Below are 26,499 nucleotides of genomic sequence, written 5' to 3'. Positions count from 1 at the left end.
GTACATAATCCTCCTCCTCCTCCTCCTCTCCATTTTATCCTCACAACAACAACCCTGTGAGGTGGGTTGGGCTGAGAGTCTATGGCAGGCCCCAAGTCACCCAGCGGGTTTCCATGGCCGAGTGGGGACTAGAACCCGGTTCTCCTGACTCCCAGTCCAACACTTTAGCCACTACACCACGCTGGCTCTCACCACCACACTTGTTCTTCTATTGTCACGAGCTGTTCTTGCTCCTCCTCCTCTTCCCCAACATGGCACCCACTTGTTTGCTTGACAGGCAGAGAACCAATGAGCAAGTAGGCCATGGCATCTCCTGCTCCTCCTTCTCAACACCACTATTGTCTGGGCCAGAGCGAGAGGCAGGTGAACAAGGTGGATGGAACAGGGAAGAGGAGCTGCAACTCCAGGGGGCGCTTGTGAGTTGGGCCCCTCTGGGTTGTGGGCCCTCATCAGGTGCCTGACCATGCCTACCCTCGGCGCTGGCCTTGACTGTAGCCCCAGAGCCGTTTCCACATGACAATCATGGGGGTGGGTTCAGAGTAGGGGTGTGCACGGACCCCCAATCCGCTTCGTGGCCTGATCCGGAAAATCCGGATCGGGCCCGATCCTCTTCGCGCCGCTCCGCGGAGCGAGATCCGGCTTCGCCGTCGTCACTATATGGACGGCGGCGGCGGCGCAAGATAAGCCACCCACCCACCCTGCCCCCTTACCTTCCTCCGTTGCGGGCTTCAATTGAGGCCCCGGTTGAAGCCGGAAGAGGCCTCGGCCTTCACTTCCGGCTTCAACCGGGGCCTCAATTGAAGCCCACGACGGAGGAAGGTAAGCGTCCCTCCTCCTTGCTCCCTTACCTGGCGCCGGTGCCACATGGATGGCGGTGCCGGTGGCGCCAGGTAGGCCAGGCCCCCGCCCCCTTACCTTCCTCCATCGCGGGCTTCAATTGAGGCCCCGGTTGAAGCCGGAAGAGGCCTCGGCCTTCACTTCCGGCTTCAACCGGGGCCTCAATTGAAGCCCACGATGGAGAAAGGTAAGTGTCCCTCCTCCCTGCTCCCTTACCTGGCACTGCCGCCACCGCTGCATGGATGGCAGCACCGGCAGCGCCAAATTAGTCCCCCTCCCCCCCCACTTACCTGCAGGCGAAGCTCCGGATTGAGATGATCCTCTTCGCCTCGATCCGCAGCTCCCCTGACTCTCTTCGCCTCTGCCTTTTCCAGAGGCGAATTAGGCCGCCTCGCTCCTGCTTCTCTGAACCGAAGAGAAGCGGAGCACATCCCTAGTTCAGAGTAATGCTGCGCTGAAAAATTTGAACATTCCATTTTCAGCATTTCGGGGGGGACACAAAAGGTGGATTCCTACATTGAGCAGGGGGTTGGATGGCCTTATAGGCCTCTTCCAACTCTATTCTATGATTCAATGATTCCAAGAAAAACATGGGTGAAAGAAGTTGGGAGAGGTGAGAATTTCAGAGAATGTTCTCCTTGGGTAGGGGGACAGAGTTTCCACATACCTTTTTTTTAATGTAGCCGGTTGTTGTGGGGTCTTCCTTCTTTTTATTTATTTTTAAAACACCCTCGGCATTTTCAGGAGCCCAGGAGTTCTTCCTGAATGCTTTTTGGCGAGGGTGAGGTCACCTGGTCTTCAGTAGGCATTCACTAAGAACTGCTGGGCTTCTCCAAATGCCAGAGGAAGAATCTCTCTCAGCAACTGGCTACATTTAAAAAAGCCATGTGGAAATCCCGTCACCCTCCCCAAGGAGAAAATTCTCAAAAATTCTCACCTCCCTGTGAAAGAGGCGGAAAAAACAATGCCTCTTCCACAGGGAGAAATTTCCCAAAAATAGGGAGCAGGATTCAGCCCAGCGCTAGTTCAGAAGACCTCCCATATGCCATCTGGGTCTGTAGCTCAGGGTGACCATATGGAAAGGAGGACTGGGCTCCTGTACCTTTAACAGCGTGGAAATGCGCATTCGGGAGAGATTTTGCGCATTTTCGCCAGCGCCGTTTTGCACGAGTGCGAATTTATGCACATTCGGAAACTCAAAAAAAAAAAAAACAATCTGATTCCGTTGATGAGCAGACGACAGAATGAAAGGTGCTGTGGACAATCCACAAGACACGAAGGAGCGGATTTGACGCAATCCGTACATCTCAATTCATCCTCTCTGGTGGATCAGTGGAAGCGTTGACTCTGGATCAGTAAGGATTTCATTTTCAAAAGCAGAAACAAGTGCTCTGCTCTCCAATGGTGGCATCTGCCTGGTTTCACCCTCCTCTTTGTTCTTGGGGGTCCGGGGTGTAATCCTGTGGAGTTGGGTGGTGAGATTGTCCTGTGGTATTGGCAGAGCGCATGCAGGGATGTATGGCCAAGTCTGTGGACACAATGGTGTCCAATGTTGAGCTGTCCCTCATAGTGGCTGTCTTTGACTCCCCACTAGGGGGCTCCAACTTCTCCTGCTCCCAGCATGCACCAGAATAAGTCCCATCCCATCTCACTCCAGCTTTGAGAGTCATCAGGCCATGACTGTGAAATTTCAACTCACAAAAGCAGATGAGAACGGCAACTCCGTTGACAATTGCCTGGTTGAAATCTTAGCCCCCGGGAGGCCTAGGCCCCACGGTGAATGAGCGCTGGGTAGCACACACACACACACACACACACACACACACACACACACATGCCAAGGTGTTGATGGGACTAACTCAGAACGGTGCTCCGAGGTTCCTCGGCGTCTCCAGCGCCCCTTCTGAATGACAGCCAACAACCCGCTCTCCGTATGGGAGAGGTGCAGCGTGGCTTTGACAAACACTCACAGGAAAATAATAAAGTGGCAAAGTAATTTTGCATCGGACACACTTACCAGAGCATAAAGAGTCTCTGAAAAGGAGACATCTTGTGCCATCTATCTTCCTTAAACACCCAAGCTGTGACAAAGTAGAAAGCAAAATTATGATGAATGATGCGACAGGTTTTCGTCGGTACCTGGGCGCTTTAACCTGGCGGAATGGGTGCTAATGAAAAACAGAACTTCTGCCGGCAGAAGGAGAGAGGCAGAGACAGGCGATCTCCCCGAAACACACACCCGCAAGTCTTTATTATAAATCGGCGCTTCATTTTCATCAAAAGCGCATAATGAAGGCGCATCTCGTGACATAAATTAAAGCCGGCAAGTGATAGGTCAGCATTGCGCCATGTTGCGCGAAGACAAATGGCTGACAATCCCTTGACGGCGGCTGTATCTCATTTACAATTTTTGGAGTACGTTTCCCGATTGCAAGGGGGACATGGCGAGGTTTGGTTCGTCAACGGGCGTCGGCGTCATTTATTTTACTGCCTCATTTGAATATGATGAATACCGGAGCCCTTTATTTGTTCACAACAACCAAATAATTGTAGATCCACTAGTTTTGCAGCAATTAATCACAGGGCAGGGAATTTCTTTCTATCCCCCCCTCACCTTTCTCCCCCAACATTCTTCTCTAAACATGACATGGAACAATAAAACACATTAACCTTTGCTTTGCAGCAACAGAAATACATACATACACGCACACCGCCATCATAGATCCACTTGCCACTTTCCTGCCCTGGCCTGTGGTTGGCTTCTTTCCGATTTATAATTTACGTAGTTCTGTTGCTGTCCCCTCCCCACAAGTTTGCGAAGGTAGTACAAATGGTTAGCAATAAAATGAAGGTAATAAGTGAGGTTCTGGATGCCAGTGAGCTGGTAAAACCTCTGCTTAGATGTGTTCAGGAGGACTATGGATCCCTGGGCAGGCAAATACTTTGGGCTCCAGGTTCCATCCCTGACAAATTCAGTTGAGGAACTTCTTGCCCACCCCTGGGCAAGAAGGTTCAGCAAGGTGCAATAGTTCACCCATGTGCAATAGTTCACTCATGTACAATGGCAAGTGAAATAGTTCACTGAAGTGAAATAGTTCACCCATGTAAAATAGTTCACCCATGTGCAATAGCAAGTGTAATAGTTCACCGAAGTGAAATTCTTCACCCATGTGCAGTAGTTCGCCCATGTGAAATAGCAAGGGTAATAGTTCACCAAAGTGCAATAGTTCGCCTAGTGCAATAGCTCACCCATGTACAATAGTCCACCTCTACAGTGGGGAATCTGGCAGCAAGCCTTGATGTGAGCATAAGAGTGCTACCAGAGTGTTCTTATTATCTGTGAAATGTTGGAGAACATGGACAAGTTTCATGTTTGTGCAACCCTGAGCTGCCCTCAAGCCCCATCCCATAATTCCTTGCATCTGCTGTTCCTTGATGAAGTCCCACAGCACTACGGCAGCAGAGAGAATCCCTTTTAGCTCTCCAAATTTTGCCCAAGGCTGTGGGAAATAAATGCTTCAGGGATGCCCCAATGATGGTGTCTCTAACTTTTTTTAAATAATAATAACCCAGACACACTTTAGTATTAGACAAGATGACAGCAACAAAGTGCAAAGAGGAACACACTTACAGAGGCAAATTCATCCGAATAGGAAACCATTCCCTCCTGGAAACTAAAATGGTCCGCACTGCTGTTCTATGAAAACTGTCGCCAACCTTCTCTCTCCTCTAGACGTTTGGAACGACAACTGAGAGCCAGTGTGGCTTAGTGGTTAGACTGTTGGACTGAGAGTTGGGAGACCTGGGTTCTAGTCCCCACACAGACAGAACGCTCACTGCCTACCGCCATTTCTCCACTCCTGCTTTTGTTGCTCAGTTACTTCCTGTTTGAAAACAGGAAGTCAACAAGCACAAGGCCCATTCAGTCGGGCAGTGTAATCCCGCTGCTTCTCCCATACGCAGCAGGAGAGAGCAGCAATTTCCGGTTTTAAAATTACTTTGGACTTTTTCTGGTTTTTCTTGCGGCACAAGGAAGGCCGGAAGGGGCGGGAGGCAGATGACGTCATGGGAGGGGCCTGCAAAAAAACCATGACTGCCCAGTAACGAGCGTGCAATAAAAACGCTCATCGGATGGCGCTCCTAGTCAAGCTAGGATTCAAGAGGAATGGAAAGTGTAAGGTATTGTATACAAAGCCCTAAACAACTTGGGACCAGGATACCTGAGAGAGCGCCTTTTCCTCTACCAACCTGCCCAGTCACTGAGGTCATCTGAGAGTCTGCTCCTGGTGGTTCCACCTAAATCCATCCTCCGATTGGAGTCCACCAGGGGAAGAGCCTTCAGCATGGTGGGCCCCTTTCTATGGAACTCCCTGCCTCTGGAGGTCAGGCAGGCGCCAACGTAGTATCCCTTTAAGCGCCTCCTGAAAATGTCATGGTTCCAGGAAGCCTTTCCTTAATGACCATATGAAAAGGAGGACAGGGCTCCTGTATATTTAACAGTTGTATTGAAAAGGAAAATTCAGCAGGTGTCATTTGTATATATATGTACATTGTACAATATGTATATTGTAGTTGTCCATGCTCTGGTAACCTCCAAGTTAGATTACTGCAATGCGCTCTGCGTAGGGCTGCCTTTGAAGACGGTTCGGAAGCTGCAGCTCGTGCAAAATGCAGCGGCCAGACTGATTTCGGGAACCAGAAGGTTCGACCATATAACACCTGCTCTGGTCCGCTTGCACGGGCTGCCTGTATGTTTCCGAGCCCAATTCAAGGTGCTGGTTTTGACCTATGAAGCCTTACACGGCTTGGGACCACAATACCTGTCGGAACGCCTCTCCCAACGTGAATATGCCCGGTCACTACGTTCAACATCTAAGGTCCTCCTCCGGGTGCCTACTCCGAGAGAAGCTCGGAGTGTGGCAACCAGGGACAGGGCCTTTTCGGTGGTGGCCCCAGACTATGGAACGATCTCCCTGATGAGGCTCGCCTGGCGCCAACGCTGCTATCTTTCCGGCACCAGGTTAAGACTTTCCTCTTTGCCCGGGCATATGGCGGCACATCCTAATTACCCACATGTTTAGTTTTTAATTGGTTTTTAATGCTCTATGTGTGTATGTTCTGTGTTTTAGAATTTTACATTTTGTATACTTGTTTTTATCTCCATTTTAGAATTTCTGTAAACCGCCCAGAGAGCCCTGGCTATGGGAGCGGTATATAAGTGTAATAAATAAATAAATAAAATAAATAAATAAAATATATGGGGAACCTGGTGAAATTTCCTCTTCATCACACCAGTTAAAGCTGCCCTCTTTTAAATCTAGTCACTCTAGTATAGCTCCTGCAGCTTTAACTGCTGTGATGAAGAGGGAATTTCACCAGGTTCTCCATATATACAAATGACACCTGCCGAAATCCCCTTTTCTATGCAACTGTTAAAGATACAGGAGCCCCGTCCTCCTTGTCACAGGGTCACCCTACCAGCCAAGGTTCACTGTCCATTTTGCGTCTTTTAAAAACCTATCTTAAAGTGTTTTCTTCTGTCTTTGTTTTATTTTATCTTGCACACCGCTCCGAGATGTTCAATGGGGAGCGGTATATCGATATTGTAAATAAATAAGATAAATAAAAATAGGGCACGGAGCCCCAAGAAGGGAAGACATGTGATCCCTTCGTCTCCGCTCGAGACTCCTTAGCAGCCTGAAGGCAGTTTTGCACGCGATCGATGCAGCGCCGCCCTCTCCCACCCCCACCCCCTGCTTTCGCTTTCCCTGCCTTTCTTTCCAAATGGATGGCGGCGAAGTCGCCCTCCAGCTGCCGGTGCCTCTCTGCCCTTCCTTACGCAGTTGCCTGCCAGTTGCACAGTTGCCGCCTGCAATGAAAGCCACCATCTGCCGTGCCACGTGGACATCATAATCTTTCCTTAATTACATTAGCCGTGCAATCAGTTACGGCGTTACAAGGCCGACGATGAGCTTTTAAATCTTTGTGGAAATCATAAATTATTGCAATAAGTACCAGGCGCCAGATGTGAGTGCCAACGCCGCGCGCGCTAGATAAATAGTCACCTTACGACGCGGCGTCCCGCCGCTGTCCAGCCGGACTGATGTGAGGCTTGGATTCGGCGTCCTGTTTCGCTCTCCCGTCTTCGCCTCCGCGCCGTTGCGGAGCGCCAGGGGGAGAGACGGCAGAGGCTGGGGACGGAGAGGAGGCCAAAGCCGGCCAAAGAGACTCTTAAAAACAAACAGAAATGTCAGTCCAAAGACTAGGTTGGTATCACCAGCCATTGAGATGCCAAGCTAGAAAGGAAGGAAATGCCCAGGGTTCTTTGTTGTGCAACAGCCGGCAAACTTTCCAGGTACTTGGGATGGCAGATCTGTTGAGGGGGGGCGGGGCGTGGAGGGTGTAGGACCCAAAGACATTTCTCACAGACGCAAAAAATAAAAATTGGCAATTAAGTCCTAATTGATAGCCCAGCAGCAGTTAACGAACGGGCCTCTCTCATTAATCCTAGCTGCAGGGAGAGAGTTTGCAAACTGAAACGGCGTTCTCCTTGGTATTCCTCTTCTTCTTCTTACTACTGCTCCAAGGAATGCATCTGTTAGCATGTGATAAATGGTGTTTTACGTATATATTGTATTGGAATGCCTCCTTGAGGAATTTCTTAAGAACATAAAGAAGAGCCCTGCTGGATCAGACCAGAGGTCCATCTTGTCCAGCACTCTTTTCATCTAGGCCACAGCTAGACCTAAGGTTTATCCTGGGATCATCCAGGGTTTGCCCCTGCCTGAGCACTGGATCCCCTGCGTGTCACCTAGATGAACAGGTTTGACCCCTGGACAATCCAGGGATAAACCTTAGGTCTAGCGATGGCCACAGTTGTCAATCAGCTGTCTATCAGGGACCCATAACCAGGACACTTGTGCAACAGCACCCTCCTGCCCATGTTCCCCAACAACTAGTGTATACAGGCTTAGTATACAGGCTAAGACTAGTAGCCATTGAGTGCCTTCTCCTCCAGGAATTTATCCAAAGCTCACTGAATGGTCAAGGAGAAAGACTCTTTGCTGTACCTACCCCTAATTCGAACTTGGTATTATCAGGAGGATACACTGCAAATTTTACTGTCTAAGCGCAAGGTCCTTGAAATGCACTAGCCACTTGGAGCAGGCCACTCTGATTTCTCATTTTTCCCATCCTAAATTTCTGTTTATCCAGAGATTTGAGGGTTTGTTGGTTGGTTTGTTTTTTAAAGCATGGTGCCTGCAAATTAGATGTGGGAGGTTGCCAATTGGTAGAAATAAAAATTTCATTTTCTCACGTCGTAAGTTCATTTCATCCTGAACTTTGAGAATTTTTTTTAAAGAATTACATGCATGAAAATTCGTACACATTTTGTACGCATTTTCTCCGAATGTGCACGTTCTCATGCATATATATATTATTTATTTATTTATTTATTTATTTATTTATTACATTTCTATACCACCCAATAGCTGGAGCTCTCTGGGCGGTTCACAAAAATTAAAAACATTCAAAGTATAAAACAACAGTATAAAACCATAATATAAAATACAATGTAAAAGCTCAACCAGATAAAAACAGCAGCAATGCAAAATTACAAATTTAAAACACCAAGTTAAAATTTATTTATGGACTGTTAAAATGCTGGGAGAATAAAAAGGTCTTCACCTTGCGTCTAAAAGCACGTAATGTAGGTGCCAAGCGAACCTCCTTAGGGAGCTCATTCCCCTGCCGGGGTGCCACAGCAGAGCAGGCCCTCCTCCTGGTAGCCACCTGCCTCACTTCCTTTGGGAGGGGCTCGCGGAGAAGGACCCCTGAGGATGACCTTAGGGTCTGGGCAGGTACATATGGGAGGAGGCGTTCCTTCAAATAACCTGGCCCCAAGCTGTTTAGGGCTTTAAATGTTAATACCAGCACTTTGAATCGGGCCCGGACCTGGACTGGCAGCCAATGAAGCTGGAAAAGGACTGGCGTAATGTGATCTCGTTGGCCAGTCCCTGTTAGTAGGCGGGCTGCCCTGTTTTGTACCAGCTGAAGCTTCTGGACCGTTTTCAAAGGCAGCCCCACGTATAATGCATTGCAGTAATCCAAACGAGAGGTTATCAGAGCATGGATTACTGTAGCTAGGCTATCTCTGTCCAGATAAGAGTGCAGTTGGTTTATCAGCCTGAGCTGATAAAAGGTGCTCTTTGCCACTGAGTTCACCTGTGCCTCAAGTGACAGTTCTGGATCCAAGAGCACCCCCAAACTACGGACCCGATCCTTTAGGGAGAGTGCAACCCCGTCCTGGACAGGGCAAACATCACCTCGCTGGACAGATGACCCACCCGCTAACAGTACCTCCGTCTTGTCAATGCAATATATATATATATATATATATATATATATATATATATATATATATATATTATTTATAATACAACACCTTTTCAATAATTTCAAGAATATATGCATTTCTGTGTGCGTGGTTGGGTTAATGCATGCATTCTTGTACACATTTTGCATTGCAAATTGTGAACGAGAACATCGCTTTGGTTTCGTGTATTGGTTTGAAAGTGTGAAACTAAGGAAGTTCACATTAAAATATGAACCAAATAAACTTCTCCCCCATCCCTAGGAAGGAATGAAAAAAGGAATACGTTTCTTCTTGTCCATTAGCAATCATAATTAAAACAGGAAGTTCTGTACTTCTGAGACAATCAGTGCACTACACAGGTTGGGAGTGTTACATCCTGCAGAGCAAGTCTGAAAGATTTGGAGAAATACGAAATGCAAATCTTTTGTGCACAGGTGGCCTGATCCAGAAGAAAAGGGGCATGAGGCTCTGTATTCATACATCCCTTCTTTGGGTCCTTTGGGTTGGATTTCTAAATCCACTTATTTCTAAGGCCACTTATTCCACCTACCCCCACTAATCCTGTCCCCACACTCTACCCTCATAAAATTTTGGGGGTCCAGAAATTTTCTCTGCTGATATGTGATCTTGAGGTATCAGATTAACACAATGATTTGGATAGACGTGCTAATTTGGGGGCAAAACTATTTTAGGCGCTATTTTCAAAATGGCGGACAATTTTCTTTAGGTCACTAGTTTTCGTCAATGACAGAAGTAACTATGTTGTGTTTGTTATCAAATTATAGGTTTTCAGAGTCAAGGAGTTCAAAGATTATGTTATTTTAATTGTCAGAGTACTCTTACTGCCATTTTCCAAGATGGCACTGAAATCAGGGGTCTGGAAACAAAGCCCTATGAAGAGAGACCGAAAGAACTGGGCATGTTTAGCCTGGAGAAGAGAAGATTGAGGGGAGACATGATAGCACTCTTCAAATACTTAAAAGGTTGCCACACAGAGGAGGGCCAGGATCTCTTCTCGATCATCCCAGAGTATAGTAAACGGAATAATGGGCTCAAGCGACAGGAAGCCAGATTCCGGCTGGACATCAGGAAAAACTTCCTGACTGTTTGAGCAGTACGACAAGGGAACCAGTTACCTAGGGAGGTGGTGGGCTTTCCCACCCTAGAGGCCTTCAAGAGGCAGCTGGACAACCATCTGTCAGGGATGCTTTAGGGTGGATTCCTGCATTGAGCAGGGAGCTGGACTTGATGGCCTTATAGGCCCCTTCCAACTCTACTATTCTACGATTCTATAATTCTATGTTGTTGCGTTTTCTCATTTTCTTGACAAATCAACATACAAATATGATTTTGGCTTGAAACTGTAGATTTTGGGGGGTTGGGATCAACAATGGCAATAATTTTGATGGAAAGGCAGTCCTTCCACCATTTTTAAAAATGGTGCCCAAACTTTTCCCCCATGTAATGTGAATGTGTAGCTTATACGGTCATTTTTTCATGATGTATGCCTAAAACATTATCGTTTAGTAATGGTTTATTGCAATTACACACACACACACACACACACAGAGAGAGAGAGAGAGAGAGAGAGAGAGAGAAATTGAAAACCCACTGCATGCAAATTACTATTAAGGAATTTCTGAAGAGTTTATAAACCTGTTTTTACCAACAGCTGTTAGTGTCTGATGAGCCATGGGCATTCTGTCAGGGAAAACTAGTTACCGGGTTTATAGCTCCAGCATTTAAATATTATGATCCCTAATATATAAATAGCAGGTCACACATTGCAACTCCTCACAACCAAATTTCTAGCTCTACCACGATATTTTCTGGAAGTGCCGGAGTGTGGCATCATGGTTATGATGGTGAACTTTTTAAAAAATTGGTTTTTATTGTAAGTTTCAATAAAACAAAACTATAAAACAAAAAACAAAAACAAAAATAAAAATGCAAGTGTAATTGCATACTTTAAAGGCCTCCATTTCAAATATTACAATATTCTAAAACACAGAAAAAAGGAGCAAATTACACATAATAGTAAAGACAGACCAAATATCCAAATATGAGTCCATTCATGAATGGCACCTATATATACCTCTCTTTCAAATGTTGTTAATTTGTTAGGTCTCCAATCCATTGCATTATAGACAGTGAGGTTTTATCTTCCCAATGTTGTAATATTAGTCTCTTAGCAGTCAAGAGGGCGTGAAAAATCCATTTATGCTGACTGTGTGTTACGTTCCAAGAAGCAGGTACATAATTTAAGAGAACATGTACATCAGAAAATATTAAAGTGCTTTCCAATACGATGTTTAGCTGCCTAATGACTTCTTCCCAAAAGGGTTTAACTATTGGGCTTTTCCCAAACATGCAAACAAAAGAAGCCATCCAACTTGGTGGCTATCACTACATCTTGTGGTAGTGAGTTCCATCATCTAACTATGCGTTGTGTGAAGAAGTCCTTCCTTTGATCTGTCTTGAATCTCCCACCAATCAGCTTCATAAGATGATCTCATTGGCTTCTAGTATTATGAGAGAGGAGAAAAAGTCTCCATATCTACATTCTCCACACCATGCATAACCTCTATCCTGTCTCCCGTTAGCCTCCTTTTTCCAAGCTGAACAATCCCAGCTGTTGTAACCTTCCCTCATAGGGGAGATGCTCTGGTCCCTTGATCATTTTAGTTGCCCATTTCTGTCCCTATTTTGGGCTCCACCCACTTTTCCCTTTGCCCCTCCCCCTTCATGTTCAGCCCCGCCTCCCTGGAATACATCTCCCCTTCTCAGAAACGGAATTTGTTTCTCGGGCTGAAAGAGACTCAACAACCCTTCCCTCAAATAACACTCTTAGAAGCAATAGAGTCAGGTTAAGAAGAAACATGTAGCAACGGCTATTTGTATATTCGTGGGAGTTTTTACGCTGCTGGCAAAGGCCACCATGTATGCTAGGGTGACCATATGGAAAAGAGGACAGGGCTCCTGTATCTTTAACAGTTGTATTGAAAGGGGAATTTCAGCAGGGGTCATTTGTATGCATGCAGCACCTGGTGCAATTCCCTCTTCATCACAACATTTAAAGCTGCAGGAGCCCTGCTCGCTTGACCAGATTCTGTTTTATTGCTTTTCATATTTTTCATATTTTATTGCTTTTCATCTTTTATGTAGTTTATTGTAAGCCGACTGGTGAGGGCTTTGGCCTAAAAGGCGTCCAAGAAATGTTTAAAATAAATAATCCGTGCAGTCTCAAAGTATCGAAATATGAAAGAATGAGGGTGCAGTTCTGTGCAGGTTTTGACAGAAAAAAAAGTCCCACAATGCCAGTAAGACCTGAAGATCCTGCTCGGACGACAAGCTAAGCCACGGTGGTTAAGTAGGGTGACCATATCAAAAGGAGGACAGGGCTCCTGTATCTTTAACAGTTGCATAGAGAAGGGAATTTCAGCAGGTGTCATTTGTATATATGGACAACCTGGTGAAATTCCCTCTTCATCACAACAGTTAAAGGTGCAGGAGCTATACTAGAGTGACCAGATTTAAAAGAGGGCAGCTTTAACTGGTGTGATGAAGAGGGAATTTCACCAGGTTCCCCATATATACAAAGGACACCTGCTGAAATTCCCTTTTCAATACAACTGTTAAAGATACAGGAGCCCTGTCCTCCTTTTCATAGGGTCACCTAGATTAAGCCTTTTGAGCTAAACATTATGGCTTAGCATGTCGTGTGAACGTTGACTTAGCGTGTCGTGTGAACCACTCCTAACCATGGTGGCTCCATAACCATGGTTTAAACATGCTCACTAACCATTTGCTGCAAAAGGGTTAGAGACCTAACCATGGCTTCGTGTGTTGTCTGAACAGGCCCCAAATATATGTACATAATGATCATTTACAATGCCGTTAGTAAAAGAAAGAAATGGAAGGAGGAGGAACGGACTTAACGCTTCTGTTTCAAAAACATACATTAAGTTCACAATCCCATGCATATTTAGATGCGGGGAGTGGGGCAATCCCTAAACTCCCTGCATGCCCCAGTTGTGGGGATTTTTTCCCCTGTCTGAACATGCATTTTTCCCTGTCTGAACATGCATAGGCTTGTGCCCTAAGGCTTTCAATTGGACATTTTGCTTCAAGCACTTGTTCTAATAAATGAATGCGTCCAACCCTCAAAATTGTCCATTTCGCTCTGTCTCGTTCGGAGAGCTAACTTTGGCCACAGCTATTTTATTTTATTTATTTATTTATTTATTTATTTATTTAAGGATTCAGCCAAAAAAGGCTCTCACGGCGGCTTACAAAAGTATTTCTTGACAGTCCCTGCCCACAGGCTTACAATCTAAAAGACATGACACAAAAGGAAAGGGGATTGGGAGGGAGGAGGAGGGGGGGGGGAAAGGAAAGCAAATTCAGGCACTACAATCTTAGTTGCAAAGTTCAGCAGTTACAGTTGACAGCAGGAGGGAGGGGGCTCTCAGCTGGAGCTGGACCCAGGCACGGTGGAGAGGTGCCTGGCTGCTGCTTCCTCCCTCACTGGTGGCCTCTGCAGAGACAGTTGGCAGCTAGACCTAAGGTTTATCGTGGGATCATCCAGGGTTCGCCCCTGCCTGAGCACTGGATCCCCTGTGTGTCACCTAGATGAACAGGTTTGACCCCTGGATGATTCCAGGATAAACCTTAGGTCTAGCTATGGCTGAAGTGGGTGCACTTCACCACATGTGGATGTCTTCCAAAACCTTTTCGACCAGACCTCCAAGCAGACAGGCAATTAGGGAAGAAGAGCCTTGCTAGATCAAACCAAAGTCCTTCCCTATCCAGCCTTCCTTTTCCCACAGAGGCCAACCAGATGCCTGTGGAAAGCCACAAGCAGGACATAAGAGCAACAGACTTCTTCCACTGCCGTTACCACAGCAACTGGTACTTGGAGGCACGCTGCCTCTCATACCGGTGGTAATAACTAGCCATCATGACTAGCAGCCATTAATTGCTGTCTCCTCCATAAATTCATCTAATGCCCTTTTAAAGACATCCAAGTTGGTGGCCATCACTCCATCTTGTAGGAAATCCAACCATTTAGCTTTGCATTGGGGTGAGCAGCACATAGAGTAGCAGAGTCGGAAGGGGTCTATAAGGCCATCAAGTCCAACCCCCTGCTCATTGCAGGAATCCACCTTAAAGCATCCCTGACAGATGGCTGTCCAGCTGCCTCTTGAAGGCCTCTAGTGTAGGAGAGCCCACCACCAACCTAGGCCATTGGTTCCCTTGTCGTACTGCTCTTTTGGTCTGTCCTGAATCTCCCGCCAGTCAAAAGAGTCAAATTTAATTAATTCATCTAAATTTGCAAATCATCTAAATTTGACCCTTTGGTAGGGTGACCATATGAAAAGGAGGACAGGGCTCCTGTATCTTTAACAGTTGTATTGAAAAGGAAATTTCAGCAGGTGTCATTTGTATATATGGGGAACCTGGTAAAATTTCCTCTTCATCACAACAGTTAAAGCTGCCCTCTTTTAAATCTGGTCACTCTAATATAGCTCCTGCAGCTTTAACTGTTGTGATGAAGAGGGAATTTCACCAGGTTCCCCATATATACAAATGACACCCGCTGAAATTTTGTGAACAGCCCAGAGAGCTTCGGCTATTGGGCAGTATAGAAATGTAATAAATAAATAAATAAATAAATAAATAAATAAATAAATAAAATTCCCTTTTCTATGCAACTGTTAAAGATACAGGAGCCCTGTCCTTCTTTTCATATGGTCACCTTACCTTTGGGCACTCTGTAGCCATTTTTCCCTTAACATATTTTTTTTTAAAGTGTATTTTCAGGTCGCCCTGCAGACAGTGTGCCGTGGGATGACCTAAGGTTTTGGAGTGATAAGGTGAAAACACGTACACATCCCCTTATACACTTTCTCCACACCATGCATAATTGTATAAACCTTGGTCATGTCTACCCTTGCTCGACTTTTCTTCTAAGCCAGACATGGGTAACTTCAAGTCAAAGGAGGGGGGGTATTTTTGCCTTCTGGACAATGCCCCCCCCCCATGAGACACAGTTTGCAGAATGACATGAAAACACACATTTTAAAAAATGTAAACGGAAAAATGACGCCCAAAGGGTCAAATTTAGATGCCGTACAAATTTAGATTAATTAATTAAATTTGATCCTTTCGGTGCTCTGTAGCAGATACAAATGCTATTTTTCCTAAAAACGTTTTTTTGTTAACAATATTTTTGAGGTTGTCCTGAATTTGGCATGGTGGTGGAAACAGCATATTTATTTATTATTGCATTTATATCCCGCCTTTTTTCCTCCAAGGAACCCAAGGTGGCGTACATAATTCTCCTCCTCCTCTCCACTTTATCCTCACAACAACAACCCTGTGAGGTAGGCTGGGCTGAGAGTCTGTGACCGGCCCAAAGTCACCCAGTGGGTTTCCATGGCCAAGTGGGGACTAGAACCCGGATCTCCCAACTCCCAGTCCAACACTTTAGCCACTACACCACACTAGCTCTCACGTTGTGTTCAGGCCACATGTTTCCCACCCCTGTTCTAAGGTCGTCAACATCATCGTCATCACCACAAGTACAGTAACCTTTCCTCACAGGGATGATGTCCCCCTGAACATTTTGCTTGTCCTTTTCTGCACCATATAATAACCATTTGCAACGAGCCAACCAGAACTGTCCACAGTGCTGCAAGAGTCCTTGCACCATAGATTTAGACAGAGAGGCATTACAACACTGGCCGTTTTATTTTCAGTCCCTTTCCTGAAATTAATTTGTCTCTTGCGCAGTTTTACCCTACCCTGTGCCTGCTTACCCTACCCTGTGCCTGTTTGCATTCTCTTCCCCTCCTTATTGTTTTACTAGGATTTTATTAGATTGTAAGCCTATGCGGCAGGGTCTTGCTATTTACTGTTTTACTCTGTACAGCACCATGTACATTGATGGTGCTATATAAATAAATAATAATAATAATAAGCTGTCACATGCTGAGTTGGTGCTTTCTTTCAGCTCTCTGCTACACCTCAAAGGTGTCTTTTGGGGTCAATCACTGCCAAATCTCCCTACTAAAACTGCAGTTTGATTGATTTGGGTTTTGGTTAGGGGGTTAATATCAGCACTTCTAATTTGTCCACGACCGGATGAACTTTGCAACTAAGGGCTCATCTACACCACACAGGATATTCTAGTATGAAAGCGGTATATAAAAGGCAGGAGCCACACGACTGCTTTATAGCAGTATTGAAGTGCACTGCAGGATCTACACTACTGCTTTATAGCGGTACTGAAGTGCACTGACAACTGTTGGGGCCCAGGACACATCTACACCAAGCAGGATATAGCACTATGAAAGTGGAATGAAAGCAGTATATAAAAGGCAGGAGCCACACTACTGCTTTATAGTGGTATTGAAGTGCACTGACAACTGTTGGGGCCCATTGACACCTATCATATACAGCTTTCATACCACTTTCATAGGGTGTTATCCTGCTTGGTGTAGATGTGTCCTGGGCCCCAACAGTTGTCAGTGCACTTCAATACCGCTATAAAGCAGTAGTGTGGCTCCTGCCTTTTATATACTGCTTTCATAATGGAATATTCTGCTTGGTGTAGATGAGCCCTTAGGATCTTGTGTTTGAATTTGTTTCTTTTCCTCCTCTCTCACAATCTTCCTTTCCTGTTGTGCTGCTTTTTTTTTTAAGATTGTAACATTGCGGACAGAAGCTTTCTTAAGATATAGCTTTGTAGGCCAGGTTGGGAGCATTTTGGGGTAAAGAGAAGGGTAAATAAATAATATTATGCCTTCCTGGGTCAAACTTGCATACTTGGGGCATCACAGAGGATAAATAAGATAATAAAGGCAAGCTAAAATACAATTCTAATATCACAGCATTGCCTTTGCTGGAAAAAGAAGAATGAGAAAAGCCTAGGCAGCAGACTGCTTTGACACAGAACTTTGGGTGGTATCAAGTAAAAATGAAAAATGTCCAGAACATCCTGAGCTCTGATAGTATGTAGTCCAAGCAAGAGGTATATTGGCTAGGACTTGAACACAGTGAAAGGGAGGGGGGATTAAGCTAAGAGTACATTTTTCATTGCAGGCCCATGTAAAGCAGCTAGTCCCTATGAGGCAATGGACATTTCCATCGTGAAAAAAAGAAGAGAGAGAAAAAACATATGTTTGCAATATACATAGTTATGTTTTCTGGCTACTAAGTACCAATTAGATATTTCCTTAGGAAGCTATGGATAGATCCCTTTGCTACTGGAACTTATTGAAATGGGAGGTTTATAGAAAATATTATTACACTGAAGACTGTCTCAGTAACAGCCCATCCATGGGGGAGCATTAACACTCCAGACTGGATGCCAATGTGTGTGTGTGTTTTCTAGCCTGAGATATCTTCTTGCATTTGTTAATCAGGCATTGGGGGCATCCATTATGTATGGGCTGTATATTTCTTACCTCCATCAACCAACGTTGTTATCTTAAAATTACTCTCCATACTAAAAGGGGTGGGAAGAAAGAATGAGTGTTGTACTTCTAATAGTCTCAAGACATTACTGCGAGAGAAAATACAACATCATATTCCGAGATCCAGGCTGGAGCAGGAGATTATGGGCTACACATATGCACCAGATAGATCCTGAGATTGTTGAGTACATAAAAACCTTAGTAGATCAGGTGTGTTGCAGCTCCAGCCCATCATTACCGGTCTCAGAATGTGGACTTGGCCTCCGTCTAACGCCCTGATGCCTTACGTGCAGAGTACCATTTACCCATACAGTTCTTCTGACGTTTACAATGTGAGTCATTACTCCTCCCTTCCTATTGACTTGAATACTGCAACAGCAGCAGCGTAGGCCAAGTGTGGGCAACTTGTGGCCCTCCAGATGGATGATGGGAGTTGTAGGCCCTAGGCACAGGTGGGGAAACTCAGGCCTGGGGGTGGGTGTGAAGGTTTGAGGCCTACGGAGGCAAGGTAATAAAATCACACTTACTGTAGAGGCCTGGAATTGTTGTTGTTGTTGTTGGGATGTTTTATCCTTGAGAGGAGTAGTTTCATTTCTCCGGTTAAGTTTCATTCTCTGGGTAAGTTTATTTTTCCAGTTCTTCAAATTTTGAACCCTCCTTTCTGTTTTTGGGGAAGAGGGTATAAAAGAGTGAGAGAGCCAGGCAGGAAAAGACCAAGGCATGAGGAAGCAGCAGCGGGGGAAAGCCTATATGCAGCTAGGGTAAAGGACTTGCATTTTGCAACTTTTTTCCCCTTTCAATGCCTTTGTACCATTCAGCTCTATTGACTAAATGCCTTTTGTTGTAATTTGCTTGTTTTAATATATTAATAAACTGTTGTATTAAACCTAAAGTGTCTGGTGTGCCAATTACCCTACATCTACAGCCTAAATCCCACATTACTGGGAACGGGGGAAGTAAAAAGAAAGAAGATGGGACTCTTAAGGAGGCAAGAGATCCTGAAAGAGTTGCTCAGGGGGTCCAGGACATGAGAAGAACCCTGACTCCAGGAAATCACCAAATGATTGGTGGTTGGGAAAAAATCAGGTGATGCCAGCTGGCTAGGGCATGCTGGGAGTTGTAGTGTTGTTGTTTTTAAATGGTCTACACATGATATAAGGTCGTGCCCTTAGTTGGCTTTAAAAAGAGAGAAAGAATTCAACAGATTCATGAAGCAGGGATATTTTATCAGCAGTAATTAGCTATGCTATCTAACAGAGGAGGCTTCCTCAAACCTGCAAATGTGTTGGGAAGGGCCATGGCTCAGTGGCAGAGCCCCCGCTTTGCCTGCAGAAGGTCTCAGGTTCGATCCCTGATATCTCCAGGCAGGTCTGGAAAAAATCCTGCCTGAAACCCTAGCGACCCATTGCTGCCAGTTAGCATCAACGATACTGGGCTAGATGGACGAAGGGTCTGATAATGCAGTGTCCTGCATTCCTGTGACTATAACCCCAGAACCATCCCCATGCTGGTAGGGGATGATGGGAATTGTAGTCCATGTGGAATGTACCAGTTTGGGGGAGGCTGAAATAGAACCTCCGGAAGCAGTGTATTTCTAAATACCGGGGGTGGGGTGAAGGTATAACTGGAGCTATCCACCATGTTTGTCTGGTATTTGACTGACCCCTGTGGAAGACACAACACAGATCCTTGTGGTCAAAGCAACACAGAAAGCTGCTCAATACCAAGGCCAAACTTCTGGCCGGCGTTGCTCAGTGTTGTCCACTCCTGTGCGCATTTACTTGGAAGCAAATCCCACTGAATTCGACAGTGCTTCCTCCTAAAATAAAACATGCAGCAGATTGCAGGCCTAGTCAGTCTTCCTTTGGGAACCAAACAAGGGATGGCCGTTGCTTTCACTGAGCCGTGTGTCTGGGCACCTTAAGAGATAGGATGTGAGGCTAATTAGGGCAGGGCAGGGCAGGGGGACCTATGGATCTCTAGATTTTACTGGACTACAAATCCCAGCATCTCTGACTACTGGCCAAGCTGGCTGAGGCTGATGTTTCTTGGAGTCCAGAGGACAAAGACAAGCCCCACTCCACCTCCAACTCCTGAATTACAGCACAGTCCTATGCCTGTCTACTCAGGAGTAAATCCCAAATTAGTTCGAGGCTTACTCTGAGGCTGGTGTGTAGTGCCCTCTAGATTATGGGACTACAACTCCCCGAAGCCCCAGTTAACATGAACAATGGTCAGGGATGATGGGGCTTGCAGTCCAAAAACATCTGCAGGGCACCACGTTAAGGAAGGCTGCTGTAGGTGGTCAAATTCTGGGCCTCTAGGTGTTTTGGCTTCCAACTCCCAGAAATCCTCACAATTGGCTATGTTGGCTAGGCTAAAACATCTGGAGGGCCAGATGTGTGCCCAGCTCTGCAGTAGAGGGTTACAGCCTTAAGTGGACCCTTGCTGTCTGATTTGCCCTGTGTGAGTTAACGCAGGAGTAAGTAGTATCCAACGTTAGTAATACGTAGAATAGACCTATTGAAGGGAATGAGAAATAGTGACAAATCGGCCACCCATTTGGGTGGCTTTAAAAGGGGGTTGGATAAATTCCTGGAGGCTATCAATGGCTACTATTCTCAAGGGCTATATGCTACCTCCACTATCCGAGGCGGTAAGCCTGTGTGCACCAGTTGCTGGGGAACATGGGCGGGAGGGTGCTGTTGCAGTCATTTCCTGCTTGTGAGTCCCTGTTCAACATCTGGTGGGCCATTGTGTGAACAGAACCCTGGACTGGCTGGCCCCTTATTTTATTTATTTATTTATTACATTTCTATACCAATAGCCGGAGCTCTCTGGGCGGTTCACAAAAATTAAACCGATTTAAAGTATGAAACAACAGTATAAAACCATAATATAAAATACAACATAAAAGCTCAACCAGATCAAAACAGCAGCACTGCAAAATTACAAATTTAAAACCCCAAGTTAAAAATTTATTTATGGACTGTTCAAATGCTGGGAGAATAAAAAGGTCTTCAGCTGGTGTCTAAAAGCATATAATGTAGGTGCCATGCCAAGCGAACCTCCTTAGGGAGCTCATTCCACAGCCCGGGTGCCACAGCAGAGAAGGCCCTCCTCCTGGTCTGATCCAGTTACGTTCGTCACTTCAAACCCCCCCCCCATTCCTTTCCATGGGTCTGTTCGACGTAGGGCTGACCCAGGAGCCTGCCCACTGAACGGAGCCGGGGTTTCCGAGGCGCGACGCTAGCCTGGGTCTGGCCCTGTTCTGACGTGCTCGGGAGTGGCACCCATCCCCAGGTGGGCAGCGTTAAAGCTTTCCCAATCTCCGGGAGAAGGACGCCGGGGGGGGGCTTCAGCGCGGCGCGGGGGGGGCTCCTCGGCCTCTCAAGACCCTCCCCTCGCCAAGCAGAGGCCGGGACCGCCGGGGTGCCCAGAGGCGACGGGTGCAGGCGTCCCCAGCCCCGCGGGCGGCCGTGCGCCCTGGGCGCAACGGGTGAGTCTCCAAAGGCGCCTGGTGCGCGTCGTGCGCCCTGGGCGCAAAGGGGAGCGGGGCGGCGGGCGGCGGGCGGCGCGGCTTCGGCTGGCGGGAGCGAGCGGCAGTGCGGGCTCCGGGAGGCAGGGGGCTCCTCTGCGCTCGAGCGGCGGCGGCGGCGGCGGCGTCTCCTCCTCGTCGGAGCGCCTGGGAGGCGGCGCCAGGCTCGACTCCTCGGCCGCCTGCCTGCCTGCCTGCCTCCGCCCTCGCCCCTGGCCCCAGCCGGTGGCCTCGGCTCCTGACGGCCTCCTTCGCTCGGCGCACCGGGCTGGGGCGGAGGCGGGGGGAGCGCTCGGCCCAACGCGCCCGGTAAGGACCGGCGCCGGCCCCCCCACCTACCCCGAGCAAGGCCGCCTCTCTTCCCCGCCCGCTGCCGCTTCTCCGCTTCTCCTCCTCCTGCGCCTCCTCTCCTGCTGCTGCCTCCGCTGCGCTCCCCGCCCTGCCGGGCAATGAGAAGCTGCTTCTGCCTGAAACGGGGGAGCCGGGACCAGCCGCCGCCAGCGCCCCGGGCAACAGTTAAGTGTCTCCCCAGGAGCCTCCGGGGCCAAGGCCTGGCTGGCCTCCCTCCCCACCCCGGGGCCTGCGTCCTTTCCTTCCCCTCTCGCCCCCGACGCCTCGGTGGCCTCTGCCTTTGCTTCCTCCCCCCACCCCCATCTTCCGATGGGTTTGGAGCCCTCCCAGCGCACCCCGCCGCCACACACAGACACCTTGGGGGAGGGGGGTCCCCCTTTCCTCTCCGCAGCCGGGCTGTCGCCCCTCCTTGCGGCCTGGCCAGGTTGGTGGGCGAGGGTAGTGGTGACGGCCCAGTCCCTAAATTATTTCTTTATTTCCTTATTTCCCGGATGGTGGGGGCATCTCTCAGCCTCTTCCTTTCATTGTGTGTGGACACAGATTTCCCTTGTTCAGGCTTGGCTTGGAATGGTCCTCGGTGGTGGTTTTTTGGTTTTAAAAAACTGGTAAGGAATCATAACAATGGATTGGCCTTCTCTTCTATCTAAACAACCCCCCCCCCACCGACCCACCCACTCACACACACTCTCCAGTTCCAATACAGATATATATCGATATATCTCCCAACCAATGGACCACTACAGTCTAGCAAGCCATGCCTTGGTCATTGAATCGATCCCAAAGCAGCCTTAATTGCAAATCCAGAACTCCCTGCTCCAAAGTTGTATTGTCCCCTTGTTTGTTTAAATCGCCATATACTGTTGTGAAAGGCCATCTTCACACAGCACAGAGTTAAATTACGGAACTCGCTACCACAAGATGTCGTGATGGCCACCCATTTTGGATGGCTTTCAAAGGGGGTTGGATAAATTCCTGGAGGCGAAGGCTATCCATGGCTACTAGCCCTGATGGTTGTGTGTTATCTCCAGTATTCGAGGCAATAAGCCTGTGTGCACCAGTTGCTGGGGAACATGGGCGGGAGGGTGCTGTTGCACCATGTCCTGCTTGTTCATCCCTGGCTGATGGCTGGTTGGCCACTGTGTGAACAGAGTGCTGGACTAGATGGACCCTTGGTCTGATCCATCAGGGCTCTTCTGATGTTCTTAATATTTAGGTTAGCCTTCCCAAACTGGCGTGGGTGGGTGGATGTGCACTGCCACTGCAAAAATAGCCTGGAGGAGAAGGCTATCAATGGCCACTCATCCTGGTGGCTATGTCCTACCTCCAGGATCAGAGGCAGTAAGCCTTCTTCTGTTCTTACGTTGGGCCATCCAGCCAGCTTTGATTGGCCACCTGAGCTCATTTGAACTGGACATGCGGGGAAAAGATTAAATCTAGCATTCTTTGCTTAGCTGTAAATTCCAATGGCACCTTGCTTGGGCGTTTCTCTCCCTCTCTCTTTCTCTCTTTTTTAAAAAAAGACTCATCTTCAAACCTTCCCCATCTCTTCCCACCCACCTGCTTAGTTACCACTTTGGGTAGGAAGCTGTCTACAACGCTTCAGCTTGAGTGTTTGCGTGAGTCATTTCAGGTTGCTTGCAGTGGGTAGCAGGAGAGCCATCGGCTTTTGCATCGGGAGCATGCAAAGGCTGCAACGGAGGGGGGGGGCAGCTTTTAAATTTGGAAATAGGGCAATTGTTTTTCCAATAGCCTTGCAGATCTGTGGAACCTGTGGCTGTCGGATACCACACCACTGAAAAGGAATGAGAGTCTAGCATGCTAAGCAGCTATGTGCCTCGCTCGGCCTACACTATGCCTTACCTATCCCTCCTCCCTGGCTTGTCCAACACCAATGATCTGGTTCCCTATTCCTGAGAAAACGGCAGGCAGACGTTGTGCTTCACGGATCTGCTTTGTTTTTCACTAGAACCCGACCTAGATCACAAGCTGAATATGAGCCAACAATGTGAGGTGGCAGCAGTAAAAAGCGAATGCTCATTTTGGGCTGCGTTCATAGAAGTATAGCTTCCAAATTGTGAGAGGTACTGGTTCCTTCTGTTCAGCACTGGTTAGGCCTCAACTTGAGTACTGCGTCCAGTTCTGGGCTCAATTCAAGAAGGAAGCAGACAAGCCTGGAGAAGAGAAGGCTGAGGGGGAGACATGACAGCACTCTTCAAGAACTTGAAAGGTCATCACACCGAGGAGGGCCAGGATCTCTTCTTGATCATCCCGGAACGCAGACTACAAAATAATGGGCTGATGTTGATTCAAAGCTTAGGAAAGCTTGTCAGTTTCAGTCTCACTGTCAGAAGGGGAGAAGGTGAAAATGACAAGACAACTCTTGGCCTGTAGAAATTCCCTGGTTCAGACCCTGGCATCTCCAGGTAAGGCCGGGAAATATCCCTGTCTGAATCCTTGGAGAGCTATTGCTGGCAGAGTAGATAATACTGGGCAAGGTGGACCAACAGTCTGACCCTGGGTAAGGCTTTATACGGCTCAGGGAGTTGTGCGCTGGGATGCTTGAGAGCCAAAATGTAACTTGGAAACAAGCAAGCCGACTTAAATAAGCTACAGTGGCTTGTTTAAGTTGGCTGTGCGTGCCGCCCCGTGCCGGGGTGCCAATTACCCGCATGGGCGTGGCTTGTCATGTCATCTGAATCTAGGGTTTCATGGCATATTGGAGGGATGAACAAGGCTCAGATCACCCAACGACAAGCCATGGGCTGTTTGTGGGTTGTTTCCTTCTTTAAACAAGCCCCGCCACCCAGATTTGGATGACACACCGTGCCCGGGCGGGTGATTACGCTAACGGTGCCTGGCATGTGCCGCTGATTTCACCGTATAAGCCACGGTGGCTTGTTTTGATTGGGCGAACCGGGTCGTTGGGTGTGTATTGTTGATGGGGAAATCCGTTTCCTCCTAACCACTGTGAGGACTGCAGCTAGGCTAAGAAGAAACAGGGGATTCTGATGGGAGGGGCAAATGATTTAATTCTCTCTGCTAATTAAAAGGTCCTGGAAGCATATTTTTCCTGCTGCTAGCAGAAAGGGAAGAGGAGATCAAAACATGTCGCTAAAAATGCACCCTTCCTCTGACACATTCAGGGGTTGATCTACCCCTCCCTGGGGTGGAATTCAGGGTGGGCTGGGCAGACCCAAAACTAACTAGTTGCTGTTACCTTGCGGTTTCAGTATTTAACCTTTCATTTGTATTAGGTGAACAGCCAACAGCAGAGAGATTTGGAACCTTTAAAGTCAGTTTATTTTTATTGAGTCCATTTTCATTAAAAGATGACACACACACGCACGCTATTAAATAGATATTTAGAGAATCGCATTTCAGGTTGCAAAAGTTTTCTTTGATTATACGAACCCTATTAAATAGACTGCAGCACAGGCTCCGGAGCGCCTCAGGTAGATGTATGGTTGTATGCTGATTTGTGGCCTGTACGGGAAGCTGCTGTGTGATGTCATTTGTCGGGTCAAATTTCTGAATTGGTGGTCTATTCACGGGGATGAAGAGGTAACAAGCGAGTTGTTCCACCGCAAAAGGGAAATGTTGTATCATCTGGGACGGCTTCCTTCAGTTAGAATTTCACCATGTTCCATCCAGAAGACCTTGGTCAGTACTTTAGAGTTCTGACTGCAACCCGGAGTGGAGGCACCGCCCCACTGGCTTCCTCCCTTCGTTTTTCAGAGCTGCCTCATAGAATCATAGAACGGTGGAGTTGGAAGGGGCCTATAAGGCCATTGAGTCCAACCCCCTGCTCAATGCAGGAATCCACCTTAAAGCATCCCTGACAGATGGTTGTCCAGCTGCTTCTTGAGGGCCTCTAGTGTGGGAGAGCCCACCACCTCCCTGGTTCCATTGTCATACTACTCTAACAGTCAGGATGTTTTTCCTGATGTCCAGCCAGAATCTGGCTTCCTGTCGCTTGAGCCCATTATTCCGTGTCCTGCACTCTGAGATGATCGAGAAGAGATCATAGAATCATAGAATAGTACAGTTGGAAGGGGCCTATAAGGCCATCGAGTCCAACCCTCTGCTCAATGCAGGAATCCACCTTAAAGCCTACTTCATGGGTGGCTGTCCAGCTGCCTCGTGAAGGCCTCCTCTGTATGACAACCTTTCAAGTGTTCAAAGAGTGTTATCATGTCTCCCCTCAATCAAGGCTAAACATGCCCAGTTCTTTCCATCTCTCCTCATAGGGCTTTGTTTCCAGACCCCTGATCATCCTCGTTGCCCTCCTCTGAACCCCCTCCAGCTTGTCTGCACGCTTCTTGAAGTGCAGGACCTCTTCAGAGCACGTAGAATACTCTGATGAACCTCATTCCCAGGGCCCAATTCTCTCAGTCTGGACCATGCCCCCTTCCCCTGGCTTCACCTCCTTTGCCCCCGGACCCTCAGCCATTTGGTAGTTTCCTGGGTTTTGTGCATGCCCCCCCCCCATTCTAAGAGGTTGCCTTTCTAAAGGCTTAGTTACTGACAGTAAGAACTTAAAGCTACACTATGCTGATGTTTGGGATATTTCGGGCACCATCACTTTGGGCTTTGATCACACCCCTTTAGCCCCACCCACCACTGGGAGGTTGTCCCTGTAAGCTTCCCCAGCACCGAATTTAATCCTCCGGCTGAAAGAGGTTCCCGCCCCTGGAGTAGACCCATTGAAACCTCTTGGACAAGGTACCCATGACTAACGTAAGCCCCATTCGTTCCAGCGGCTCTATTCTAAGCATCACTAAGTCCGGAAACCAATCCCGGGTTTTGCAATAACTCTTGAACCCGTTGCACGCTGTGTAAATTGGTTCTCCGTTGGCAGTGGGTCTTAGAGGTGGGTCGCTCAGCCTCCCAAAGCCGTCTTGACTATTTCAATGGTT

The 26,499-nt window shown here is 47.5% G+C and overlaps 1 protein-coding gene across 4 annotated transcripts in view; it reads left to right on the top strand.

The window, feature by feature from the left end:
* The first annotated feature begins 21,174 nt into the window (after nt 1-21,174).
* MVB12B (multivesicular body subunit 12B) overlaps nt 21,175-26,499 on the top strand; it is a 101,625-nt gene continuing 96,300 nt past the window's right edge. For 2 of the 4 annotated variants that reach the window (XM_063144556.1, XM_063144560.1), the window contains exon 1: nt 21,646-21,747. In XM_063144556.1, the coding sequence (XP_063000626.1) occupies nt 21,682-21,747 (66 nt within the window). In that variant the 5' untranslated portion in view covers nt 21,646-21,681. Of the gene's footprint in view, nt 21,194-21,518; nt 21,542-21,645; nt 21,748-26,499 lie in introns of those variants that run through there. The other 2 variants (XM_063144559.1, XM_063144558.1) reach the window with 2 other exon arrangements.

Source organism: Elgaria multicarinata, chromosome 19 (assembly GCF_023053635.1).
Source record: "Elgaria multicarinata webbii isolate HBS135686 ecotype San Diego chromosome 19, rElgMul1.1.pri, whole genome shotgun sequence".
Classification (NCBI taxonomy): domain Eukaryota; kingdom Metazoa; phylum Chordata; class Lepidosauria; order Squamata; family Anguidae; genus Elgaria; species Elgaria multicarinata.
This window is presented reverse-complemented; position numbering and strand designations above follow the sequence as displayed.